General features: G+C 47.1%; 1 protein-coding gene and 1 gene segment (V, D, J or C); both read right to left on the minus strand.

Moving 5' to 3' along the window:
• The window catches only part of LOC123792759 (immunoglobulin lambda-1 light chain-like), a 343,464-nt gene that overhangs the window by 99,192 nt on the left and 216,959 nt on the right, over positions 1-27,313 (minus strand). Inside the window, exons 1-2 of one of the 6 annotated variants that reach the window (XM_087857561.1) lie at positions 23,310-23,455; positions 22,632-22,924 (exon numbers count right to left, since the gene is read on the minus strand). The exons of 4 other annotated variants lie outside the window; for them this stretch is intronic. In XM_087857561.1, the coding sequence (XP_087713687.1) occupies positions 22,632-22,924; positions 23,310-23,355 (339 nt within the window). In that variant the 5' untranslated portion in view covers positions 23,356-23,455. Of the gene's footprint in view, positions 1-22,630; positions 22,925-23,309; positions 23,456-27,313 lie in introns of those variants that run through there. One more of the 6 variants, XM_087857562.1, reaches the window with a different exon arrangement.
• The window catches only part of LOC123792755 (immunoglobulin lambda-1 light chain-like), a 388,881-nt gene that overhangs the window by 95,146 nt on the left and 266,422 nt on the right, over positions 1-27,313 (minus strand).

The following is a 27,313-nucleotide window of genomic DNA, read 5'->3' on the forward strand; positions in this document are numbered from 1 at the left end:
GGCGATCAGTTCTGGGAGGTTTGTAGTCTGAGAAAGGTTGATTTTGTCTTCACTTTCAATGAAATTTTCCCTGGTAAAGATCGAGGTTGGGTGCCTGGGGGCTCAGTTGGTTGAGCACCTGGCTCTTTGCTCCGGGTCAGGTAATGGCATCAGTGTCATGAGATCGAGCCCTGCATCAGACTCCGTACTCAGCATGGAGCTGGCTTGAGATTCTTTTCCTCTCCCTCTCTCTCTGTTTCTCCCCCAACTTGTGTACTCTCTCAAATAAATAAATACATAAATAAATAAAATCTTTTTAAAGAATCTTAGAAGAAAGATTCAGGTTGACAGGTATTTTCTATTAGTATTTCAAATACATTGCCCCCCCCGTTTTCTTGCTGACGTCGTTTATAATGAGAAATCTGCTTCTATCATGATGCTGGTTCCTCTTTATAGAACACGACTGTGGTTGTGAGAGTGTCTGCATCGCTAGTTTGTAGCCATTTCATGACAGTGTGTGCTGTGCTGTCTCTCATGTCCCTTGTCAGAGGTTTGAGGACCTTTGGATATCCTGACAAATAGGTTTCACCAAATTTGGAATGTTTGTGGTATTGTTTCTTCAAATGTTTTTCTATTATCCACCTGCTCCCCACCTTCTCTCCCTCAGTTACTCTACTTACACACTAGAGGCTGCATGAAGTGGTCCTAAGGACACTGATCTTTATTCATTTTTTCCAGCTTTACTTTTTCTGTTTCAACTGAAGAGTTTTCATTGCCATGAAATCAAGTTCACTAATCTCTTCTTTCTCTTTCAGTATCAAATATACTGACAGTATCACAAGGTGTTTCAGATCATGTAGTTTACATTTAGGGACATTTTAAAACATTTGGTCTTATAAAATATCTTCCAAGTCTTCTCACATGTTCAGTCATACCTTCACCTACAGTCACAAATAAAACATAGTTAAAGCTACCGCGTGCGTTCCCTTCCCTGATCCATCCCCTGAAGTCCCTGTCCAGTGTGCTGGTGGAGAGAGGGTTGGGGATGTTAGACCTGTGGACCTGGGTCAGATCTGCTTCCTGCCCTGTGCACAGGCCTCCTGGGGCTGGAGGAGAGTGTGTCACACGGGGAAGGGGTTTGTGTCTCATTTCCCCACATGCCTGTGTCACTATGAAAGTACCGCTGTCCTACACCTAACAGTAATAGTCAGCCTCATCCTCGGCCCGGGTCCCGCTGATAGTCAGGGTGGCTGTGTTCCCTGAGTTGGAGCCAGAGAATCAGTCAGCGATCCCTGAAGGCCGGTTGCTATCACTCTAGATAATCAGCGGAGGGGCCTGGCCTGGCTTCTGCTGGTACCATTGAACAGCTTTCCTTCCAATGTTGTCTCCCCCACAGGTGACACTGGCCGTCTGTCCCAGGGTCACTGACACCGAGCCAGCTAAGTCAGCATGTAAGAGGCCACAGAACCTATAGGAGAGAAAGATGAGTTGGACTGGGAGTTGAAGGACCCATTTCTAGGAAATTCCTTAAGCTGATTGGCTTTGATTCACCACAGGGATACTCTAGGCTCCCAGGGCACCCCCTCTTATCAGTCTCAACCCCAGGGGCTTATGAGTCTGGCTGCTGGATGGAGCCTTTGAACAAATGAGAACCAATCCACCCCTTTTTCTCCTTAGGACCATCCCCACAGGGCTCACACAGAGCCAGTGAGCACAGTCGGGAGATCACAGCCCTCTAGTCCGTCATCCCACGCCAATGTAATGAGCATCCTGCCTTTCACAGAAAGCTCCCTGCTGAGCTCAGAGTCAAGCCCAGGCTTGTCTCAGATCTCTGAGGCTGAGGTGGGTGTGAGCCTGGGCATAGCACCTGTGCAGTGAGCGAGGACACTGAGGAGGAGAGGGATCCAGGCCATCGTGGTGGTGCCCTGATTCTGCTACCAAGGCCCAAGGCTGGGCAAAGTTCCTCCCAGGTCTCTCTTATCCCCTTACTGGAGACACCTGCTGGTTATGCAAATCAGCCAGAGCCCAGGGGCTGCTGCTGAGGGGTCTTGTGGGTTCAAGGAAGGGCTCAATCCCAAGGGACACACAGAGGGGAGGGGCAGCCTGGTGACACGGTGTGGGGCCCACATCTCATCCCACATTGTGTCCTGGGTTTGCCCCATGGCTGGCCTGGCACTGAGACCTCAGAGGTGGAGTGTGTTTTTATTTTCTGAACCCATTCTGTAAATGATTCTATGAGGCTCACATAGGGGCAGGTTCCTACCCATATCACAGCTCATGGGACACAGAGACCAAATAAAATTCATCCTCTCTCTAGAGCCCGCATGGAGTTTCCCAAACTATCATGGTGCAGTAAATATCTGCTCTTGGCTGTGAGCTCCTGCAGCATGTCATACTGTGCCTCAGTATCCCCACTTTGCAGTCAGGAGTGGGAACTGATCAGATGCTAAAAGAAATGTTTTCTGTATAGGAGAATGAGAGGGAGCTTCAAAGTTTAGTAACTCTTCAAGGGAATGTTTACCATAGTTGAGTTTTCATCAGTTGCTGGGAAAACTATATAAGAATCATCTTAATTTATACATTAAATTGAAAAAGCTTATCTTGAAAATTGCTGTGTTGCAGGCCCTAAGATGGGGAAGAACAGAATCTTCCAATCCCCTCTCTTCCTTGAGGGAGGTACATGGAAGGACAGGTGAGGGGCAGGAGGGAGGAACTTCCAAGAAGGAGGAGCAGCTGTGTCTCTCAGGGGTCACAGCATAGGGGATGGAGAGGGAAACGGGTTCACAGGGAGGCTGGATGTTTGTGGATGGTGACAGCGCTTTCATTTTATTAAAGTGGGATGGTTGTGGGGCAAAATGTGCCTCTAACTGTATGAGACGAATAGGCAATGTCTCCAAGAGCAGAACCCACCCCCCTCAATGCACACACAATTCCCCTGAGAATTTGTACTTGAGAGTGAAGAGTGACTCTGGAGCAAATGACAAATGACCTGAAGGTCTCAAGTCCTTGTTACTAACACTCCCCCCCCCCATTCCCTTTAAGACCCATGATGTACTGTATGGTGACTAACATAATGTAATAAAACAACATTAAAAAAAAAAAAGACCCATGATTCCCTGTCCTGCTCCATCTGCCTGTGGCTTTGTCAGATGATATCTGCTGCCCCCTGGTGGCCACTCCACACTGAGTGCAGGAGGTGCTGGGGTGTCCTTCCAAAGGTGTAGATTCCTAACCTATAGCTCAGGTCCTGAGTCCTGATCCATGGACTGCTGTCCTGGTGTGGAATGACTTTTCAACTGTGGCTTCTGCCTACCTCACTTTCAGGCATGAGGGGCCCAAATTACCCATGGAAACACGAACAGGCTCATTTGGAGGAGGAGAGCACTGGTTTCACTGGGGCTGGTGGAAGTCAAGCAGGTGGTAGTACAGCTTAGCAGTGGGGGTCATAGGACTCAGGGGGTGGCTCTCATTGGTGCCAACTGGGGATGCAGAGCTGTTGTGTGGGGGGAGGGCTGACCAGGGACTAATGCTTGAAAGATAGTGGCAGGAGAGTATCCACCCAACACACATTTATTCAAACCCACACTGGTCTGGCCCACAGTCCATCCTGGGCATTCTGCATGAAGAAGACACAGTTCCTATTGTAGAGGAAATTCTGGTGCTGCTTAGGTCAGGAAGTAAAACGAGCAGTGAGACGTGTGTGGGAGGAGCCCAGTCAGTGCCCCCGGGAAGGATGGTACAGGAGGTCAGAGGATCTGGAAGAACAGGACAAAGCTGAGGGACCTGGGATTCAAACCATTTGAAGGCCCACGTGGACTTGTCTCCTAAGGTGAGCATTCTGGGCACGGAGAGATGTGGCAGGTGTGGTAAGAGGCAATTTCCAGGTAATAAGTCATGTTCTCTTGGCAGCAACTGGGCACATGGAGGGTCCTCTAGGAGGAAGGTGTGACAGGTTTGACACGGGTGGGTTCAGAGAGGCCCTGAGTTCTCCTTATGTGACCTGGGGGCTGAGGTCACTCAGGGCAGTGCTTACACTCTTTCACCTTCCACTTACCTATTTGTAGCCAGTGGGACTAAGGTGCAACATGTGCCTCTGGTCCTGTCCACCAGTCTGTGGTCCCACATGGATGACCTCTCACTGCTTTGCCCAATGCCCCACAGACTGGCTGAGCTGAGCAGGAACATGAGGGAGGAGTGTACCTCAAATGGAAGGGAGGCTGGGAGAGGAGTGATGGTCCCTGGTCCCTGGAGAGGGAGAGAGAAGAGCAGAAGCTGGCAGGTGCAAGGCAGCAACCACCCCCTGCACCAGGTGAGGAAGGCTACCGGCCCAGGCTGAGAGGGGATGTGGGACAACCTCAGTCAGAATGTTCCGGATCCTGAAGGAGACAGCTCCTTCCTCTCAGTTTTGCCAGCAGCCTGTGTGGGGCGCTGTTGTAGTGGGGGAGGGGGCCACCTGGATCCAGGGAGGTGCCAGCCCATTCATTGTCCTGTTGATGAGAAAGTCTGTGATTAGGATCTTTCTACTACAATCCCTTAGATGGACCTTTTCATGATCTTTTAACCTAAAAAAAATCCCTGGAAATATTATTTAAGTCTTAGGGATTCCCCTAATAAAACGTAGGCTCTCTACATCATAATCAATCAGGTCCATAATAAGTTATAGATTAAATCATCCAATTGTAGTTATCCATGGTTTTTTGAGGAGGAAATGATTTTCTGTCCTGTGTTTCCCTGTCTTCACCGAGATGTCAACTCAATACAAGCCAGAAGTGGAAATAAAGTAAACCTGTCCTTTCCTTCTTAATATATTCCACATGTGTTGAATTTACTTCATGTAGGTGTGCTAAAAATCACTTTCAAAATCACATGCCAAGGAATCATGAATAGCAATTCAGCTTGTAATATGACTTTATTCAAGTCTTGGAAAAAGCCTCTTCCCTCACAGTGACACGTGATGGTCACATGCAGTTGTGGCCATCCACAGGGTCAACAGTGGTGTGGATGTGAGTCCATGTGGGTCACATCTGAGCTATGTGCACACATCCTTTCCCCCCGAACAAGGTGGCTCTGTCCTGCTCACACCTGTGGGAAGCCCCCCCCCGCCCCCGGCTCATCTGACCCAGGCAGGAGGTTCCTTCTGGGCATGCAGAGCTGGGCTGTGTGCGGGCACTTGGGGATATCTCTCTCACCTTTCTGTCATGGCCATGGCCGGCTGGCAAGTCCTACCTTTTCTCTCAATGCCAATTTCTCACAAGCAGAAGATCAGAGAGTGATCCCCTCTCTTGTCACATGCTGTGCTGTAAGGCTGGGCAGGACTGTCTTTTCCTACTGAGGATTTCCCTCAAGGTCACCATGACCTGAGTCTTGCTGAGTCCCTTCCTCAATGAGGCCCAAGCAGGTGGGAAAGTGTCAGAATTTCTTTTTGCAATGTGGTTTCTCCAAAGAGCTGGTTTCCTCTTAAATCCAAGAATTTCTCACCTGAAATCCAGGCCTTGTAGAGATGTGTTTACTGGTTCTTGCCATGGTAATGTCTCCAAAGGGACTGATTACCGCACACGGCTCCACTCTCAGATCACTAGTGCAGTGAGCAGAGGTATTTGTAGACCACAATGTAAAAGGGCATATTATATAAACCGGGGATGAAGATATGAGAGAATGGAAGAACTTCACCATCCCCTTCAGTCCTAACCCTGTGATCCACGTTTACCCCAAGTGCAGTGCTCTGGTGGGGGCTGGGCAATGGAGATTCAGCATGTGCAAATCCTAACCTAACAGAAATTGGTGCAGCCAGAATGGAAACATATGGAGCTTCCTCAAAATGTTAAAACCAGAACTAACATGTGATCCAGTTATCCCATTTCTGCATATAAATCCAAAGTACATGAAATCAGTATCTCAAAGAAATATCTGCACCCCTATGTTTATTGTAGCATCATTCACAATTGTGAAGATATGGAAACAATCTAAGTGTTGGTCCATAGTTGAATGAATAAAGAAACTGAGATACACACACACACACACACACACACACACACACACACACACACAGAGGAATATTATTCAACTATAAAAAAGGAAGGGGATCTTGCCATTCATAACAACTTCAATAAAGTTGGAGGGCATTATGCTAAGTGAAATAAGTCAGACAGAAAAATCAATACTCTATGATCTCACTTATATGTAGAATCTAAAAGGGCTGAACTCCAGGGGCGCCTGGGTGGCGCAGTCATTAAGCGGCTGCCTTTGGCTCAGAGCGTGATCCCGGCGTTCTGGGATCGAGCCCCGCTTCAGGCTCCTCCGTTGGGAGCCTGCTTCTTCCTCTCCCACTCCCCCTGCTTCTGTTCCCTCTCTCGCTGTCTCTCTCTCAAATGAATAAATAAAATCTTAAAAAAAAATAAATAAAATAAAAGGGCTGAACTCCTAAGAACACAGAGTAGGCGGGTAGTTACCAGGGACGAGGGGAGGAGAAATGAGGAGATGCTGATCAAAGGGTACAGACTCCCAGGGATAAGATGAGTAAGTTATTAGGATGTAATGTGCAGCGTGGTGGCTCATAGGTAAGAATACTTTACTGGATACTTGACAGTTGCTAAGATGGTGTAGCTTGGATGTTCTCACCACATGCACAGACCCACAAAGGCAAGGGGTTGAGCTGATGGACGGGTTAAGTAACCATATTTGGGGTCACCATGTTACAATATACAGGTGAGGTATAACAAATAATCATGTTGTATACCTTTAACTCACACAGTGTTATATATCAATTATATCTAAATAAAGTTGGAAAAATAAGGAAAATTCTGTATTTAGAGTTCCATGTTCCCTCCAGCTTTCTACATGTCCAGTAGATTTTGTGTACTTCTGTATGTGTGTAACGTTCATGTCAGCCAAAAAATACACCTCTGTGCAATTCAATGACTTTCAGTAAACAACAATCTCCCTGTGGCACCAGAAACATAAAATGGGCTGAAGAGGAGAAACTGGTCCTACTATGTACAATGAACATGGACCTCTTCTGTGGAACTTAAGACATTTTCTGGAACCGTTAGTTTCTAAGGAATCCTGGTTGAGAAATGCTAGTTTGAGGGGCACCTGGGTGGCACAGTTGGTTGAGCATTCGACTCTTGGTTTCGACTCATGTCCTGACCTCAGGATTGTGAGATTGAGGTCCACATGGGACTCCATGCTCAGCAGGGAATCTGCCTGAGATTTGATCTCCCTTTCCCTCAGCCCCTCCCACTTGTGCTCCCTCCCTCTCTCAAGTAAATAAACCAACTCTTTTAAAAAATTAGAAAAAAGAAATGCTAGTTTGAAGTTAACAAGCAATTTCAAGAATGTGAATCTTCATGATACTGGTTGGTTAAAAATCAGAAGACAGAAGACTGTTATTAACTTGCTCACTTTTGATAACAATGTTGGGCTTAGTAGAATGCCATGTAGACTGATATATCTAAGGACAAAGAGAAAGGGGAAGAGATAGCGAGACAGAGATTATCAGTATGGATTTTGTACACCACCACTACACCACAATAGCAGAATAAAAATTTTTTTCAAGTATATATGGAAAATTCTCCAAGATTGATTTTTCCAAATGGGAAACTATGAACCTTTTAAACACAAAAGCAAACCTTATAACAATTTAAGAGATGTAGCTAAAGTGGTGCTTTGAAGCAAACTCATACCTTTAAAAAGTTAGTATTGAAAGGGAAGAAAGGTCTAAAATAAATCATCTAAGCTTCTACCTTATAAACCTTAATAAAAAATAAGCAAACTAAAGTAAGTACAAGAAAAGACATAAAGCAGACCGGAGCAAAATATCCATAAGCTAGAAATAAAATAGAAAACACGCAAGAACTACAACAAAAATGGAGAATATCTGTGAAACCAAACTTTGGCTCCTTCAAGAAAAGAAATAAAAGCAGAAGTCTTCTAGGTAAACTGACCAAGAAAAAAAAAGAAACAAGAGTGAAGACAAAAATCAGAAAAACCAGGAATAAAAGAGGAACTTCAACACCAACTTTACACAAGTTAAAAGGGTTGTAGGGAATGTTACAGATAACGAAGGCGAAAATGTTAGATGACTTAAATGAAGTGGACAGATTCCTAGAAAGACATACACTTTGAAGATTGACTTATGAAGAAACAGAAAACCTGATTAGACCTGTGCCAAGGAACTGCATTGAATTAGCAATTAAACATCTTGCTAAGAAAAGCCCAGCTTTATTGTTAAATTCTATCAATGTTTAAGGAAGAAATTGTTCCATAATATTCCCATTCAAATTCTTTCAGAATATGGAGGGAGTGGGAATACTTTCTTACTGGTCCTCTGAGGTCCTCTGATACCAAATGCAGAGAAAGACATCACATGAGAGGAAAACTACAGACTAAAATACCCCATGAGTACAGACTCAAAATCTCGATAATATGCCAAAAGCATCATGCAGGAGCTCTCTCCCAAGGAGTGAGCCCAATATCTCTTCCATTCCATCATCTATTCTACTTATACCTTCATGGTCTTACAATTCATCTTGATTTAACCTTTCTGTGCCTCATTTCCTTTGGCTCTAGTATTAAGATGCAGATCTTGGAGTCTGATGTTGGGAAGGTGGGTGCAGAGAGGGTTATTTCTATGGCTGTGTCTCACCAGTTGTACACTGTGGTTTTCCCTGTGTACTGCTGTGTGGTTTGGGGAGCCAGCTGGAGGAGTGGGGACCTCATCCTGCTTAGACTTTTGCAGTTAAAAAAATGGAAGTGGGTCTCTTCTGTCAGCATTTCATTGGCTCTTGCTGTAAATTGCAATCTGACCATTTCTGCCTATTGATTTGACATTTAGACCATTAGTGATACAGTTCTGTTGAAGTATATCATCTTCATCAATTTATTTACTATTTGCCTCATCTGTTCATTGTTCCCCTTTCCCTTTTTCTATTTCATTTTAAATTAAATGAATATATTTATGTGGTTTCATATTATCTCTTTGTTAGCTTTTCAGACATAACTTTTACTAAAAAGGTTTCATTTTAATGATTGCTGTAGGGCCTACAGTCCATCTAACTTCTGAAAGTCTACCTTCTACGGACATCATGTCACGTCGCAGATAGCGTAAGAACATTTTAATATGTTCTTCCAACCAATATGGTGCTAAGATTGTCATGTATTTTGCTGTACCATACATTATAAACCATGGTATACGTTGTTATTGTTTTTTGTTTAACTACTGAATTATCTTTTGGAGACTATAATATAATAAAATGGAACTTTTGAGATGAATTTTCATTCCTGGCCTCAGGATCACCTGGCAATCTGAAGCCAAAAGCCACTGATGTGGAACAATCCAGGAAGTGACACTCACTCTTGACACTGTTCATTACTCACTTTCACAGGAGAAGTGACCAGTGGTAGCGTACTGAGACTCTGGTCCTGTTATAAACTTGACAAATAGAAATGGCCACTAACGGAATCCTTTGACCCCCTTTGACCAACGCTTTGTAGTTGTTACTCCCTCCTTGGTTGGTTAGTATCTAAGCACATCAGTGAATGCTCTTTATCTGCATCCCTTTTCCATTCACTGTCATCACTTCCACACTTTGTCCATCTGTCTGTCCATCTTGTCTCACTGGATTACTTTCTTCCAAGTTATAAACACCAGAAGACCCCAAGTGAGCTTGGAGGTAGATTATTCACTGTATGGGTTTGGATATTATTTCCCTACCATCCTTTGGACTGCCTTTCTTACAATGTACATGGTGGAGGAAAGTCCCCACTGAGTGAACTGTGGGAGGCCTCTTTGGGACAAAGTCACTGAAAACCCTTGAAAGAGAACAATCCTTTACTGGAGTGAGTAGGATGGGCCTGTGATCCCCGTGACTCCAGCCAGCCAAGTGCTGAAAGAAATCACTGCAGGACTGAGACCTGGTGTTCACTCATCCTGCTACTCTTCCTGAACTCCTGCCTACACTATCTCTAGAAGAACAGCAACCTTCTCTCCTCCTACCAACTTGGGATTTTTCCAGGCTATGCACAGCTCCTGGGGTTTCCATTTCAGAGTTCCATCACTAATTAAGGGGACCTGGTCAGAAATTTCTGGGATCCAGTATTAAAAACCTCCCAACCTTGCTCAGGTCAGTGTCCAGGGACCAGGGTTACCTTGATCAATACAGATGCTTAATGTTAACACAAAATTGTGGGTGTATGTGAAAGATGCTGCTTTTCAGATACCAGAAAAACTATGGAGGAGATCAACATGTCCAGTATGCTTGCCCCACTCCCATCATATGCATTTGAGATGGATCACTCACTTCAGTGCTCCCCCTTCACCATATCCTGCTGTTGTTCCAGTAGATGTGTTCCTGGGCAGAACCTGGGAAAGTCCCATGGGCAGCACAGGGACTCATTTTTGGCACCAAAAGCTGAGAATACATTACAGATGGAGAAACCCAAGCGATGCTCCATGTTGGTCCTGCCACAGCATCCTAAAATGCACACTATTTTCCTACTAGCTCCCAGCTCTGCACCCACCATGGGTTTAAGGCTCTTTGTCCTGCCTCCCCTGGGGACCAGAGATTTCCTTTAGAACATTCACCACTGGCAGGGGTCCCATTATACTTCATGATGAAACTATAGTGATGATATTGACTGAACCCTCCTCCTTGGTAAACTCCAGAACCCTGGAATCTCTGCCCATTCCCTGAGCAGAGACCTATCATGGATGTACAGGGTCTGATGGCTCATGGGGTCATCTCAGACCAGCTACTCTCTCAGGGTCGTTTTCCTATCTGGGCTGGTCTGGTCTTTCCCAACAGTATGGTAAAGGAAAGAGAATGTTCTGTTGTTAAAATGACCTAAATTATGACCTACGTCTGTCTCTCAAGACATCATTACAGTGTCTTGGGATTTGGTACAGGATGACGGGGTTTGTAAGAAGAGTCAAAAAGTTCTCTGGGCCCAGGAGAAGGACAGTCGGGAGCTCCCCTGAGTCCCCATGCGGAAGAAGAGAGAGAGTGTGGGAGGTTTTGGCCTCACTTCCCCTTTGTGTGTATCACTGTGGCTTAACCGTCTTGACCATCGATTGTATGGCTCTCACCACAGTAATACTCAGCCTCATCCTCAGACTGGATGTTGGAGATGGTTAAATAGCGGTCAACCCCAGAGCTGGAGCCCGAGAAGCGACTCGGGATCCCACCCCCCTTACTGTGGCTTCCATCACTATTAACCTTCATCACATACTGAGGGGCCTTCCCTGGTCGCTGTTGATACCAGTGAACAAAGTAATTGCTGTGCTCACTGCTCAGGGTGCAGGTGAGCTTGACCGAGGCTCCAAGGGAGGCAGAAGCAGATTGAGGCTGGGTCAGCACAGGCAGAGCACAGAAACCTGGAAACAAAAACACAAGAATGATGCAGAATGTACCGGACACTGGGCAGGGATCCCTGGGCACTGTGCTTGGAGGGAAATGTCAGGGAGGTGGAACCCTGACCTGTAGAGAAAATGAAGGGCAGAAGGTAGAAGGGAACTGAGTCCATGGTGGGGAGGAGCCGTAGAAACTGCTCTGAGGCTGTCCTGCTGTGGCTGAACACTCCATCTTATCCTCTGTGTTTGCAGCTCAAGGAAGGAGGGGCATCAGATGCAAATCTATTTTCCATTCTTCACTGCATCTGTGTAAGCTCTTGTCTGAGTCCTGAGCTTAAGGGCCTCATGCTGGTAATTTCCTGAGGTCAGAAGAAGGACCAGATGTGAGTTTCTAGAGTTGATTTTACACAACACACGTATCATCAAAGGAAGCATCAGTCACACCCTTTGCACTTAAGCACAACCCAGAGGATTTGGGCTTATTAGGGTCCTAAACCAAGACCCACAGTGCCCCCTGGGCCTCCTAGGATGAAAGCACCCTACATGGTTTGCTAGTTTAACAAAATGACTACTTCTGAGCCCTCAGTAGGCGCCAGACCCTCGTTGAGTGTGTACGTGCTTCACCGAATGAGACATAATAAAAACAGTACCGTATGCTCAAGGCACGGTTCTCCTTCAGTCTTTTCAATGAAGACTCTAACGTTGAGAGATTCAATGATTTTCTCACTTCTCAATCGCCAAGACAGTGATGAGTGAGTCAAGTTTCCAATCCAGGGGGACGTCCCAGAACCTGACCTTCCAATCCCCTCCCAGCCCCTTCCCCTCACCATGCTCCCCCTCCCCCCATCCCAAGCTCTTGGTCCCAGTCCTCTCTTGTCATGACCCTCTCTTCTTTATTCCACTGTCTGTCCTCCCTGGGTCTGTTCTGAAGAGTGCTAAGGTCTTCATGCTGTTGCAGTCGGTGTTTCCCAAGGAAAAACCGCCTGCTGGCTGTGCGTCCATACTGCAGGGGCAGTTACCCTAAGGAAAGCTTATGTATGTAACCTGCTCTGTCCAATGTGGCTGCCACAAACCACACATGCAGGTGGACCATTAAATGGGGTAGTCCCAATGCAGATGTGCTGTAGTTCTGGGGGACCTACTAGATTTCAAAATCATAGCATAAAAATAAGGTAAAATGTATCATATTTTTATATTTAATTCATATCGATGTGATAATAGTTTCAAGTAATTGAACTAAACAAAATGTGTGAAAAGAAATTCTGCTCGTTTCTTTCATTTTTTTAAAAATTTTATTTATTTATTTATTCGACAGGATAGAGACAGCCAGCGAGAGAGGGAACACAAGCAGGGGGAGTGGGAGAGGAAGAAGAAGGCTCACAGGGGAGGAGCCTGATGTGGGGCTCGATCCCATAACGCCGGGATTACGCCCTGAGCCAAAGGCAGACGCTTAACCACTGTGCCACCCAGGCGCCCCGCTTTTCATTTTTAATATGTGGCTACTAGAAAATTTTAAATTACATATGTGGTTTGAATTTTATTTCTGTTGGACGGGCTGCTCTGCAACGTCCAGTAGTAGTCACTTGCTTTTGAAAAAGGAGAGAGAACCTTCTGGAACATTCAGAAGAGACCACGTCTTAGGTTGAAAGCACAAGAGGCCATAGGTTGGTGGTGAAGACCAGGAATTGTGGGATCAGAAGACCTTGGTTTGCTGCTGGTTTGGCCACTTTCTAGCTTCAACCTCAGGCAAGTTACATCCTACATGCCTCAGCTTCTGCGTCTGTAAATTAGGGTGATAATCAGAATGCTTTTTTGTAGAGTATCTGTGGTTAAAGAATTTAATAAATGTGAATTGCTTGGAACTGTGCTTCATATGTGGTAAGCACATATAATTCGTTACTCCTCCTGTTCCTTTTAAAATCCTTTATCCTTAAACTTAATATAAAGAAAAGTCACTGGAGTCTAGAGGATGGAGGGAAATTATGGAAACAAAGGAAGTTGGGACAATTGGGTTTGGGACACTTAAAATTGGCCAAATTTCCTGGTAATACTAAAATCTCTCTCTCTATCTCTGTCTGTCTGTCTGTCTGTCTCTCTCTCTCTCTCTCTCTCTCTCTCTCTCACACACACACACACACACACACACACACACACACACACCAGGCTCTCAGAGGCACTACCCTTTGCACAGGACACAGGAAGCACATCCTTTCAGGGTGCCGTCCTGGTCACTGGGTTAGAGGCCCAGGGATATTGTCCTGGTTCTCCAACAGAGACATCATGGGACGTCACAGCAGAACTAGAGCAGAACTACTTCCTGCTTGTCCAGACTCTGTGACCTGTGCCATGTCACCCCCATCATCTCACTAGAGGTGCCCTACCTGTGACTTCCTAGTTCTGGAAGGGAGAACCAAGTTCTGCAGAAACTGCAAATGTGAACTACACAGGTTGATAGTCAGTGTGTGTCCTGTGACCCAACCACAGAGGGCAGCACGGAGGCCTCGGAGGGCGGGGGAGGACTGATGGGCCTCAGGCCTGGGGCTGGTCTCACTGAGGGAAGAGAGGCTGGGGCAGAGAGACCGGGGCACCTCACACTGGTCCCTCTAGGAGCCAGAGAAACACAATGAGGATTTCACAGGCTATAGACATGCCATGTCCCCAGCAGAACTGCAGTGGGCTCAGGAGGTCCTAGAGGTGCAGATGGAGGAGAAGCAGATCATCTTGGTGTCCTGGGGGAACTCCATCAGGAAGGCAGCTGGCACTGCACCCCACGTCCTGATGATTATGAGATCCTTGTCTCACTTCTGACCTAACTGGGAGAATGCCGAGGCCAGATGTCAGACATCTGCTCACTCTGATGAAATTCAGAGGGCAAGGTTGAAGCCTGGGTACCCAGGCATACAGGTGGGTCAGTTAGGAGACTGTCAGGACTCTTTCTGGGCTGGTAGTTATGCCCCCCTGATCCTTGAGAGCTTTGTGGTGCCCGTTCAACCTGCAGAATCCCCCAAGGGCAGGGAGGGGCCAACCTTGGCAGAGACACTTGCGGGTTGAATTATGTCCCACTGCCCCCTGATGTATGTATTTCGGTCCTAACCTCCAGTATCTCTCACTGGGACCTTCTTTCAGTATAGGATCATTGCAGATGTAATTAGTTAAATTAAGACGAGGTTGCACTGGAGTAGGGTGGGCCCCAATCCAATTTGACTGGTGTCCTTATACAAAGGGAAAATGTGGAGATGGACTCTGACAAGGGAGAACACCAATTGAAGATAGAGAAGGAATCTACAAGCCAAGGAATGCCAAAGATTGCCAGAAAACCACCAGGAGCTGGAGGGGCATGGAACAGATTCTCCTGCATAGCCTACAAAACAACAAATCTGCTGGTGCCTTGATCTCAGACTGCTGCCCTCCAGACTGTGAGACAATACATTTCTATTGTCAGCTGCTTCCCCCCAGTTTGTGGTGCTCTGTTATCCCAGCCCTAGCAAAGTAATACAGTCACCCATAAGAACTCTGATTTCCCCGCAGAAGCAGCAGCTTGGCTGGGCTCCTTCAGTTGCTTTACGCTCTGTTATCACAGCACCTGGGGAGGGGCCTCAGCCAGGTGCTTTCCTCTCCTGGAGTGTCTGATTCTGCTCCCCAGAGGCCTGCCTCAAGTCCCCCAGAGAGCAAGGAGTCTGTCCTATAACCTAAGACTCCTGCTGGGATCCATTCTGCCTGGGGGCTGTCCAGGGCTGGCCCAGGACCTTCCACAATCCTGGCCATGGGGCTGTCCTGGTCCCTCTGAATCATGTGGACAACCCCTGAGTCAGGGTGAGGTGGTCCTGTGACATCCCTCGTTCCTCCTCCTGCTTCAGGTCCCCTCTGCATCCCCCAGACACACCGTGGTCCCATCCTTAGCATGTCATCAGAATGGGAAACTCTCTCATCCTGAGGTTCATTCATCATTTTGTAGATGGGAGTTTTCTTGTTAATCACCCCCCTTCTGGTGGGATTCATCAGGATTTCTAGTCCATTCACACATGGTGCTTTTGTCTCTACGACAAGCCCCATCCCACAGCAGACCAGCAATTGGCATTGTCAGCCATTTCATTCCTTTTAATTTTTCATCAATGTTTCATGCAAACCCGTGAAAAGGGTCTGAAACCACGAGATGCAAACTTCGAGGCTGTGGTCTTGTGAGGGTCCACACGATCACATGTTCCCCCACGGTGTGAGCTCTAGGGCCTGAGCCGTGGTCCCTGCAGGCCATGGGAATCACGTCACTCTGCAGACAGTGTCACAAGGAGGCTGCTGATGCTCCTGCCAGGGACCAGGGTCTCTGAGTGCTCTGCCTGCTGCCCCTGAGATGCTTCTGAGCAAAGGAGCTGCAGCCCCAGGTCTGAGTTGGGATGGAGGTGGGGAAGGAGAGGCAGAGTGTGAGTCATTGGGGTGTCTCTGGATGTGTCCAGTACAGAGGAGTCAGTCCCTGGGAACCCTGGGGGACAGAGAGGAGACCCGAATTTCCCAGGTGAGGTGCTCACTGTGTCAGGACTCCTGGCAGTGTCCTGGGTGACACTGGGTGTCTGACCCTCAGAAAATGGTCCTTGCAGCCTGAGAAGATAGGATGGGTTACCCTGACAGCCTCCGTGTACTGAACCCTGGAGCCCTGCTGACCCGCAGGCCTGGTGTCCCTCTGAGGCTCCCCTTGGGCAGCCCCAGCCTCTGTCCTGCTGCTCCTGCTGCAGATCTGCTGCCCCCTGCTGGTGGAGGAGGACTCAGACCCGGAGCTTCACTCTTGCAGGTCACCCCACAGCACCTGTCACCTGAGGAAGGGTGTGGACCAGGTTTTCCTGTCTCCCACAGCCAGCTGCCCCCTGCCCTGTCCAGCCCAGCACAGAAGGTCACATACACGGTGCAGGAGACAGGACAGTTGGGGTTTCCGTACTTGCTCCAGGGTTGAAACGCCCTAGCCCCTTGCGTTCATACAACAGAGAGAGTGCTGGGTTCAGTGTAGTGCATCTGAAAAGGGTCAGGGTGCAGACAAACCTGTGTGATGTCCCACAGCCAGCAGATTCCTGTGTATTTAGGAATCAGGAATGGTGCTTCCTGCATCCCCATCAGTGTAGCTGGGTCATCAGTGCAACAGGTGATGCTTCTGGAGCTAAGTTCAGTTGTGCAGGCAAACCCTCATTTTTGATGTTATTAGTGTTGTTTTTTACTACTTTTTTATTATTCCAGCCCGCATCTGCTGGCGTGTGGTGTGGGAGGATTTTTACCGTGGCCTAGTCTATGGTTTTGTGGAAATGAGATCCTGCTCATTCAGACTTGGCTCCAATCGCACAAGATGCAGGTCCCAGTGCAGCTGACAGCTTGTCCTCGGATTCCCACAGAGGGAGACAGGAGACTCCACCTCCAAGGTCGACTCCCCAAGATCACATGGAGTCTCTCTAATTAGTAAGATGCTTACACTGTTATGTATCATTAAATTTAAAAAGTGTTTCATACTTGAGATAAGCTTCCCCATTTCACAGCAGGTGAAGCGAAAGCCCAGAGAGGCTCGCTTCCCAGAAAACAGAGAGAAGTGGGGGTGAGTCCAGGAGAGGAGTCCAGGCATCCTGGATACAGACCCGGGGCTGTTGGGGGCAGAGCTTGGCCAGGGTATGAGGGAATGTGAGGCCAGGCCTGGCTGCAGGGCTTATGACCCCGGACTCACCGTCATCCCCAAACTGGCTGGTCTATAAAGGAGGCCTGATCCTGCACGTGGGGAGGGTCCATGGGGTCTTGTCCCAGGTTAGAGCTGGAGGATCTGTGAGGCCAGTGGAGGCTGTTTGGCTGTGCAGGGTCCTGGCCTGGGTCCTGCTGGCTTTGCTCTGCACTATTGCTTAGTCCTCTCTGTCCTGAGCAGGTGGGAATGACAGGGGTCTCATGGTCACACTGCTGGGGACAGCTGATTATTATAGGGGATGGTCGGTTCTGTAGTTTCGGGAGCCTGTGGGACTCATTCTCAAGGGTCCCACCCCTGCAGCATCCCCTGGGCTGGGTTGAGGGTCAGTCTCAAGCTGCGGTCCTGTGTGTTTTGACCCGGTGGCACGGCTTGGGGGCAGGTACTGGAGGGTGAGGTGGGGGAGAGGGTGAGGAGGGGCATCAGCTAAGGGTTCAGGCCACGGTGGAGACCTCAGATTTCTGTCTTCTCAGTTCGCCACTGAGCCTGGCTGCCCCAAACCTCTCTCATGCCCTCTCTGGTCCCCATGAGAACGCTCCTTCTCGGGCGGGTGGAGAGAATCTCTGCTTCTGGGCGGGCTTCATGGGTGGTTCATGTGGAGAGCTGCTCACCTCTGGGCTCCATAAGGGAGCTCTTGTCACTGCGTGTTTGAACATCTTAAAGGCTCTAGTCAGAAGGGGGCTATGAGGATATTCTATTAGCTATGCTCATGCAATATGCCTTGTGAAGATTTCTTCTTTTCTTTTGTGTGTAAAATCCACAACAGAAAATGTTTCATTCTAATTATTTTTAAGGTTCACTTCATCTTCCCAGATTTTCTATCCGGTCCCTGAGAATGTTTCATATCCCACATTTTGGAGCAGAATTGATGGGAATTTTCCTGAATTTTTGCTTAGATTTTAGTGTCATTTCATATGCTGTGGGGATCTTATTTGCAGTATCTACTTGGGTGTTACTGTGAACCTCAGTCCAACAACCTCTGACAATCTCTGCCTTTTAATAGTGGTATATACCATTTCCTGCATGTGACTAGCATCACCATTTCAATATTGCATCCACGTATTTATTTTCTTTTTTTTTTTAAAGATTTTATTTATTTATGTGATAGAGACAGCCAGCGAGAGAGGGAACACAGCAGGGGAGTGGGAGAGGAAGAAGCAGGCTCCTAGCAGAGAAGCCCGATATGGGGCTCGATCCCAGAACACTGGGATCACGCCCTGAGCCAAAGGCAGACGCTTAACGAGTGAGCCACCCAGGTGCCCCCACGTATTTATTTTCTATTTGTCCCATGTTGTCTTTGCTCTCTCTTTCCATTTGTCTGTTTTTAATTTAAGTAATGGAACATTTTTTTATGTTTTTAGGCTTTTGTTGGTTTTTGTGTTTTGCTTTTTGTTGTGTTTATGAGCTATTAGTTCGTGCGGTCCTCTGATCAGTGACTTGTAATTGTCTGCATTCTGGGGATGTTATCCCATGTTATGTGGAATATAAGAACCTGATACAGATATCGACCCTCAATTCCACAGTCATGTAATCTGTGGCGAATCAGGAAAAACCTTTCAATGGGAAAAAGACAGTATCTGCAATAAATGGTGCTGAGAAAAGTGGACAGGTATATACAGAAGAATTAATCTCGACCATTCTCTTAGACCATACACAGAGATAAACTCCAAATGGATGAAAGACTTCGATGTGAGACAGGAATCCATTAAAATCATAGAGGAGAACATAGGCTGTATCCTCTTCGACATCAGCCACAGCAATTTCTTTCATGACACGTCTCCAAAGGCAAGGGAAACAAAAGAGAAAATGAACTTTTGGGACCTCATCAAGGTAAAAAGCTTCTGCACAGCAAAGGAAACAGTCAACAACACAAAGAGGCAGCCCACGGAATGGGAGAAAATATTTGCAAATGACACTACAGATAAAGCCCTGGTATCCATGATCTATAAAGAACTTCTCAAACTCAACACTCATAAAAGAAATAATGAAGTCTAACCATGGGCAAAAGATAAGAACCGACTCTTTCCCAATGAAGACATATGAATGGCTCACAGAAACATGAAAAAATGTTCACCATCATGAGCCATCAGGGAAATTCAAATCAACACCACATTGAGATACCACCTTACACCAATTAGAATGGCAAAGATTGATAAGGCAAGAAACAATTGTTGGTGAGGATGTGGAGAAAGGGAAACCCTCTTACACTGTTGGTGGGAATGCCAGTTGGTACAGCCACTTTGGACAACAATGTGGAGGTTCCTCAAAAAGTGAAAAATAGAGCGACCTTATGACCCAGCAATTGCACTACCAGGAATTTACCCCAGAGATACAGATGTAGTGAAAAGAAGGGCCATATGGACCCCAATGTTCACAGCAGTAACGTCCACAATAGCCAACCTGTGGAAGGAGCCAAGATGCTCTTCAACAGACAAATGGATAAAGAAGACGTGGTCCATATATACAATGGAATATTACTCAGCCGTCAGAAAGGATGATTACCCAACATTTGCATCAACATGGATGGAACTGGAGGGGATGATGCTAAGTGAAATTAGTCAAGCAGAGAAAGACAATTATCATAGTTTCACTTGTTTGTGGAACATGAAGAATAGCAGGGAGATCATTAGGAGAAGGAAGGGAAAAATGAAGGGTGGGGGAAGGAGATGGGGAGACAAACCATGAGAGACTGTGGACTCTGGGAAACCAACTGAAGGTTTTAGAGGGGATGGGGTGGAGGGATGGGCTAGCCCAGTGAAGGGTATTAAGGAGGACAATTATTGCATGGAGCACTGGGTGTTATATGCAAACAACGAATCATGGAACACTACATCAAAAACTAATGATGTACTGTATGGTGACTAAAATAACATAATAAAAAAAATCTCTTTTGTTGAAGAACAGAGGTGTTTAATTTTAATGTAGTCCAATTCATCAATTTTTTCGTTATGATTACTGCTTCTTTTGTATTGTCCAAAAAATCTTTGCCTACTCCAAAGTCATGGAAGTGTTTTCCTGTGATATATCCCATACCTTTATTGTATTAACTTTATAATTAGTTATACAATTAAATCAAGTGGTCACATCAAAAAAATAGAACCTGATGATAATTTCTCTTACCTCTCAGCATATTTGCTATGATTTTCACACGTGTAATTATACCTATAATACAAATTCCAACATACCTAGTTATTATATTTGCTGTAGATAAGCAAGTATCTTCTAAAGCGATTTAGATAAGGAAGAAGTCTTAATTTTTATCCCTATAGTTAGCATTTCTGATTTTTACATTCATTCTGTAGATTCAGATTCTTTCTGGAATCACCTTCTCCTGCCTGAGGGATGTCTGTTTATTGCTTGTATTATGGGTCATTTGATGAGCAATTCTCTCAGTTTCTATATATGGGGAAACTTTTTATTCAGCTCTAATTTTGAAGAATATTTTCCCTGGTTGACGAACCCTTCTTTCAGTAATTTAAAGCTGTGAATCCACTGTCTCTCGCGGGAATTTCTGTCAGTCAAAATCCGCTAGAATCCTTCTCTTTGTTCCCCTGAGTACAGGTGTTTTCTGAGGCTCCTTCTAAGGCTGTCTCAATGTCACTGCCTTAAGTGTTTGATATTGTTAGGTTTGGATTTTTGATTGTTATTATAACGACTTCTTGATCTTCAGCTTTGTTGAGATTCTGACCTGTCACTTTTGAATTTTCATCAAATTTGGAACATTTTGGCCAATTTTTCTTAATATTTTCCTATCCTCTGCGCCCCACTGTCTCTACTTTTCTGACACGATCACACCCTATTCCATTGCTAAAGGTGCCTTCCAGGTCATGATTCTCTGTTCACTTTTAAATCTTTTTTCTTTCCCTTTGTAGTGTCTGTGCTGTGTCTTCCGGTTCCCTCAGGTGTTGGTCTTGTCGTGTCTGCTGTTAATTCTCAACCCTTGTATTTGTGATCTGAGACGTTGCAGATTTCATCTCAATGAGTTTTACTTTTATCTTTTAATTATCTTCTTGTCTCCTGTTAACATATCATTTGACGTGTTAATGACTATATTTCGACTGCACATTGCAACATCATTGTTGCTGGAGTCTCCAGTCTTCTGGCCTCCCTGCATCTTCCAGACCTGGTGCCCCAGGACCCTGTGACCAATTTCTAAATTAACTTTCTGTCTCTCTCTGTCTCTGTCTCTGTCTCTCTCTCTCTATGTGTGTGTGTGTGTAACATATGACTATACATGTAGGTGTATATGAGATACATGTCTTATGGGATCTGTATTCTTTGAGGAATCCCAACTAGTTCACCTTACCAAGTCTTATTTTTGTAGTTCCGATGGCTTTCTTTTAATGGCTTATTTAACTTATCATGTATCTCCTTGTGTCATAATATAATTCACACGGAGAATAAGGATGTGATAACATGATATTCTTTCCACCATCAATTTTGCTGACATTGTCATATATCTCATTTTTCTATCCATTATAAATCACAACCTATTGTTCTTATTTCTGCTTAAACAGTTGACTATCTTTTATAGACAGTAACCAATAAAATCTTATTATATTTATCAATATAGTTTTGATATCTGACACTTAGTATAACTTTGCATAGATTCACATTTCAATCTGTCACCCTTTCCTTCTGTCCGAGGGGCGTCCTTTACTGTCGCTGTGGGTCTGCGGGTGATCCGGTCTGAGATGTTTAGTCTGAGAAGGGTTTATTTTGTTTTCAATTTTCAATGACCTTTTCCCTCGGTAAACATCAAAGTTGACAGGTATTTTCTATTAGTACTTTGAGACCATTGCTCCCCTGTATTCTTGCTCACCCAGCTTGAGACGAGGAAGGTGCTCCCACCACGATGCGAGCTCCTCTGTAGCCACTGGTCTCTCCTCTCTGGCCATGAGAGCGTCTGCATTACTGTTTGTAGCCATTTCACTACGACGTGTGTGGTGCTGTCTCTCCTGTTCCCTTGTCAGAGGTTTTTTGAACTTTTGGCTAATAGGTTTCACCAAGCTTGGAATATTTTGGTATTATTTCTTCAAATGTTTTTCTATTAACCACCTGCTCTCCACCTTCTCTCCCTTAGTTACTCCAATTACACACTTGAGGCTGCAGGAAGTTGTCCAGAGCACACCGGTCTTTATTCATCTTTTCCAGCTTTACTCTTTCTGTTCCAACTGAAGACTTTTCATTGCCATGAAATCAAGCTCACTAATCTCTTCTTTTTCTTGCAGCATCGCATATGCTGACAACATCACAAGGTGTTTCAGATCATGTAATTTCATTTAGAGACGTTTTAAAACATTGGTCTTAGAAAATATCTTCCGTGTCTTCTTCGAACGTGTTCAGTCATTCTTTCACCTCCAGTCAGAAATGAAACATAGTTAAAACTACTGTGTGCGTTCCCTTCTCTGATTCACCTTGTGCAGAGCCTGTCGGGTGCACTGGTGGGGAGAGAGGAATGGGGACCTCAGATCTGGAGACCAGGGTGAGACCCACTCCCTGCTCTGTGCAGAGGCCTCCTGGGGCTGGAGGAGAGTGTGACACAGATGGAGATGAGGTTTGTGTCTCACTTCCCCATCTGTCTGTGTCACTGTGAGCATAAGTACTGCTGTCATAGGTCTGACAGTAATAGTCAGCCTCGTCCTCAGCCCGGGTCCCGCTGATGGTCAGGGTGGCCGTGTTCCCTGAGTTGGTGCCTGAGAACCGGTCAGGGATCCCTGAGGGCCGCTTGCTATCCTCATAGATAATCAGCACGGGGGCCTGGCCTGGCTTCTGCTGGTACCAGTAAGTATATTTATCTCCAATGTTGTTTCCCCCACACGTGATCTTGGCGGTCTGTCCCAGGTTCACCGACATAGAGGGGGGCTGAGTCAGCACATAGGAGGCCATGGAGCCTGCAAGAGAGAAGATGAGAGGTCAGGGTCCAGCCTGGGGTGTCTCCCCTGGATATTCCCACCTGCTGGTTTGAGCTTTTTTGAGTCTCTAGGCCATTTCCACCCTGCTGTCATCTTAGATCCTGAGTCCCCTGGACCTGCCTGGTGGATGGAGACTTTGAACAAATGAAAAACACCCACCCCCTTTCTATGGGCAGGTGCAGTCCATGGGGCTCACAAGGAGTCAGGGAGCACAGTGGGGGGTTATCACCCCACCAGCCCCTCATCCCACTGCAGGGTCTTGATCATCCTGCCCCCCACTGACAGTCCACTGCTGAGCTCAGAGTCAGGGCCTGGATTGTCCCAGAACCCAGGGCTGGGGTGGGGGTGAGCCTGGGCTCAGCACCTGTGCAGTGAGCCAGGAATCCAAGGAGGAGAGGTGTCCAGGCCATGGTGCTGGTGCCTCGATACTGCTCCCTGAGGCCCAAGGCTGAGCAGGGTTCCTCCCAGGTCTCTCTTATCCCCTTGCTAGAGACACCTGCAGGTTATGCAAATCAGCCAGAGCCCAGGGACTACTGCTGAGGGGCCTTGTGGTTTTAGAAATGGGCTCAGCTCCAAGGGGGCAGAGATGGGAGGGGACAGCCCCTGCAAACCCATCCTCAGCCCTGAGGATTCTCATTCACCTGTGTTCCCATATTCCGGGGTCCAAACTCTATTCCTCTCCTTGTCCTGACCTGGCTCCTTGGTGGGTGTGGTCACAGCAGATCTGGGAGGTGGAGTCTGTCTGCGTTTCCTGAACCCATCATAGAATGTTTACTCTCTAGATACTAGAGGATCATAGGTCAGTGTGTGTCCTACCCCTGGTCTGTGTTGCTGAACATCAGAACATGAACAAAATTCCTCCCTTGCCAGGTGCATGTGGATTTTTAGGGAGTCACGGAGGCGCTGTTGGATTCTCTGCCACGGGAGAGCTCCTGGGACAGTTCATAGATGCTGTGCCTCAGTATCCCCAAGGTGTGCTCCGTGCCAGGGACAGACCCAGTGCCTGAGCAAGGACTGACAGTGACTGAGTGTAGCGGGAATGGGGTGGGTGGAGCGTCATGTGGCCCTGGACCTGTGCTAGAGACAGAGAAAGATTCCACAGGGGAGAGATGAGAGACCCCGAGTCAGAATTTTACATCAGAGCAAAGGTGATAGTGCAGAAAACCTACACCTTTACCTTCTGGTCTCAGGTCCTGGTGACCAGCCCTCCCTGTAGAAGCCCTGAGGCTTTGCCAGGTGATCTCTGCTGCCCCCCAGTGGCCGCTGCACACAGGAGGCTGGAGGTGCAGGGAACTCCTTCCTCCAGGTGGAGAATCAGAACCCACTCCTCACATCCCGATTCCCCCTGATCCACGCATGCTGGCCCCAGGGGAGGATTTGCTCTTCTCTGTGGGGCCCCTGCCAGCCTCAGGGCCAGGCAGGAGGTGTCAGATTATCCATGAAAATAGGAAGAGGCTCATGTGAAGAGAAGGTTGGCCCATCTGAGGTATCAGGGCTCATGTCTCTGGGGTGGTGGGTGGTCATGGGTGTGGTTCTGGGGCTGGGCCCCTGGGGACACAGGACTCAGGGACGGCCTCTCCCTTGTTCTGGCTGCTGGGGCACCTCAGAGTGTGACGATGCCTCCTGCCCCAAGGACAGACACAGGAGGACACTCAACCAACAGAAACGTCCTCAGACCCAGCTTGGTCGGCCATGGGTCCCACCCTGGGAGATCAGTGTGAGTAAGACACAAGTCTTTTTTGGATCCTGCCTTGGGAGGGGCAGCACAGAGGATGCAGTTGCTTTGGTGAGACGGCACACAGTCACCAACCCCGCCTACCTGTATCTCGTCTACTAGAACCATTGAGAAGTCACACTATTGCTATTCTCAGCTCTGTGTAGGTCAGCATTGACCCTGTGGCCCAGAGCTAGGCCATCGATGAGTCATTCCACTGGGGATCTTTTTGGGGAGTTTTGTCTGTGAATGAAAGGAACAGACTAGATTTATGCAGTGCTCTTTCTCTTGTACCCGTTTGTGAGAGCTGGAGCTGCAGCAGCCATCCTGAGGTGTGTTGTCAAGAACAAAGCAAAGCAGAGCCTCCATAGTAGTGATGGTGGGAGAGAAAGTGAGAGGATTTGGCACACGTATGACCCAGTGAGGACACTTCTATGAACAACTGAAACAGAGGAAAAACCACAGGGCTGGTTTAAGAGGTTCCCTTGTGATGGGCGGTCAACTTGGATATTTAACTATATTAGTCCTGCAGCACTCATCCGGGACACCCCTGCATATATGGGTGGAGGACATTCTCCAATAATTCAACATTTGAGGCGAGTCCTTGGTTTATTTCACCTGGACAGAGATCAGGACAGAAGTGGCTTTATTCTAACCTACAGTCTCCGAGTCAGTTTGACTGGATGGTCACAGAGTTGGAAGAAACACAATAAGGAAAGTGGTGAAAGATGTTTGAAGAAGACATATGTGAGGAGAACCCACCCCCCAAATGAATAGAGTTATTTGTGCTCCATGAAAATGCCCACAAGAGTGTGTCCTCAAAGGGAAATGGTGTTAATAATCAGGTGGATAATGTGACACGTGTGAGGACAGTGTCAGCGTTCTTGTCCATCCACTCTTGAAATGGTCCATTGGCCCTTAGCAAAGTGGCCATGTTGCAAGTTGGGAGGTTATTCATGGGATAATCCCTAGGGAGTTCCACTCATAAAGCTGACATGGCTATGGCCACTCTTCAGGAGCACTCTGCCAACAGCAGAGACCAGCCCTGAGTTCCCAGGGTGAGACCCTTCCCTTGGGAGTCAGCCAGGAGCCTGGTGGCAGATGAATTACATCAGACCTCATACATCATGGAAAGGATAGCTCTGTCCTTATCGGAATAGACCTTTCCCTATAAAGATTTGGTTTCTTGGACGGCAGTGCTTCTTCCCAAACTGTAACCCTTGGACTTAATGCCTCACCCACTGTTCTAGTACACAGTGCAGCTTCTGTCCAAGGCTCACAGTTCACACCAGAAAAAGGGCGGCAGTGTGCTGAAGCCCTTGGAACTCACTGGTTCTACGATGTTCCCCACCACTCGAAACAGCTGGCTTGAATGAACGGACTACTGGCCTCTTGCAGACCTGTTACTGTCCTGCCACATGACAACCCCTTGCGGGGCTGGGGCAAGATTTGGAAGGAGGTCTTATTTGCACTGAATCTGTGTCCAATATGTGATGTTGTTTCTTCCCTAGCCAGCGTTCATGGGTCCAGGAATGAAGAGGTGGACTTGGGAATGTCCCCACTCACTGACATTCCCGGTGACCCACTGCAAGATTTTCACTACTTGTCACCGTGACCCTTCAGTCTGCTGCCCTGAGGTCTTAGATCTAAAGGAGGACTGTTTCCACCTAGTGCCAGAACGTGATTCTATTCAACTGAGAACTGAAATGTCCCCTTGTCATGTCTCCATGAATGTCTCTCTGTGTGTCCTTCCAGCCTGATCTCCATCCCCAACAAAACCCAGGGAAGAAAACATGAAACATGGCAGCACCACCCTGCCTCCTGCACATGCACTCCTGATCCACACGGTGCAGAGGGTGCCTGGAGGGCTGGGTTGCGAGAGAGGTCTGGGAATCTCAGATCTGGTGACCTGGCCAGACTTACTGTGGTTTGCCCACAGTCCTCCTAGGCTGAAGGAGAGTGTGATACAGATCGGGAAGGGGTTTGTGTGTCACATCCCTGTCTGTCTCTGTCACTGTGAGCATTAGCACTACTGTCTTACACCTGACAGGAGTAGTCAGCCTCGTCTTGGCCGTGGTCTGCTGGTGTTTAGGGTGGGCTGTGTCTTCCAAGTTGGAGTCTTAGAATCAGACAGAATCCCTGAGGGAAGCTGCTATTGTTGGATATGACCAGGACTGGGTCCTGTCCTGGCTTCTGCTGGTACCACTGTACACCAGATCTCTATACTGTCTCCCTGACAGGTGATCTCTGCCATCTGTCCCACAGTCACTGAGCACAGGCCAGCTGTGTCAGTACCCGGGAGGCATTCAGGATCCCAGCCATGGGGCTCAGCTGAGTCCTTGTAGAGCTACAGACAACACCTGACTCAGGGAAAGTTGGTCCTGTGGCCTCAACTCCTACCCTTCCTACTTCATGTCCCCTCTGTGTCCCCGAGCTGCACTCTGGTCCCAGCCTTGGCATGTCATCATTCTGACACTTGTTCACCACGGTGCATGTGGGAATTTACTTGTTATACAAGCCCCTGCTGTTGGAGATTCATCACAACCTCTAGTCTATTTCCACACAATACTTCTGTCTCTGTAACACCCCATCCCAAGGAGACTAGAGACCGGCATTGTTAACAGTTTTTTTTTCATCCGAGTTCCATGTAAACT

Source organism: Ursus americanus, chromosome 30 (genome assembly GCF_024610735.1).
Source record: "Ursus americanus isolate L20-20 chromosome 30, mUrsAme1.1.p, whole genome shotgun sequence".
In the NCBI taxonomy this organism is placed as follows: Eukaryota; Metazoa; Chordata; class Mammalia; order Carnivora; family Ursidae; genus Ursus; species Ursus americanus.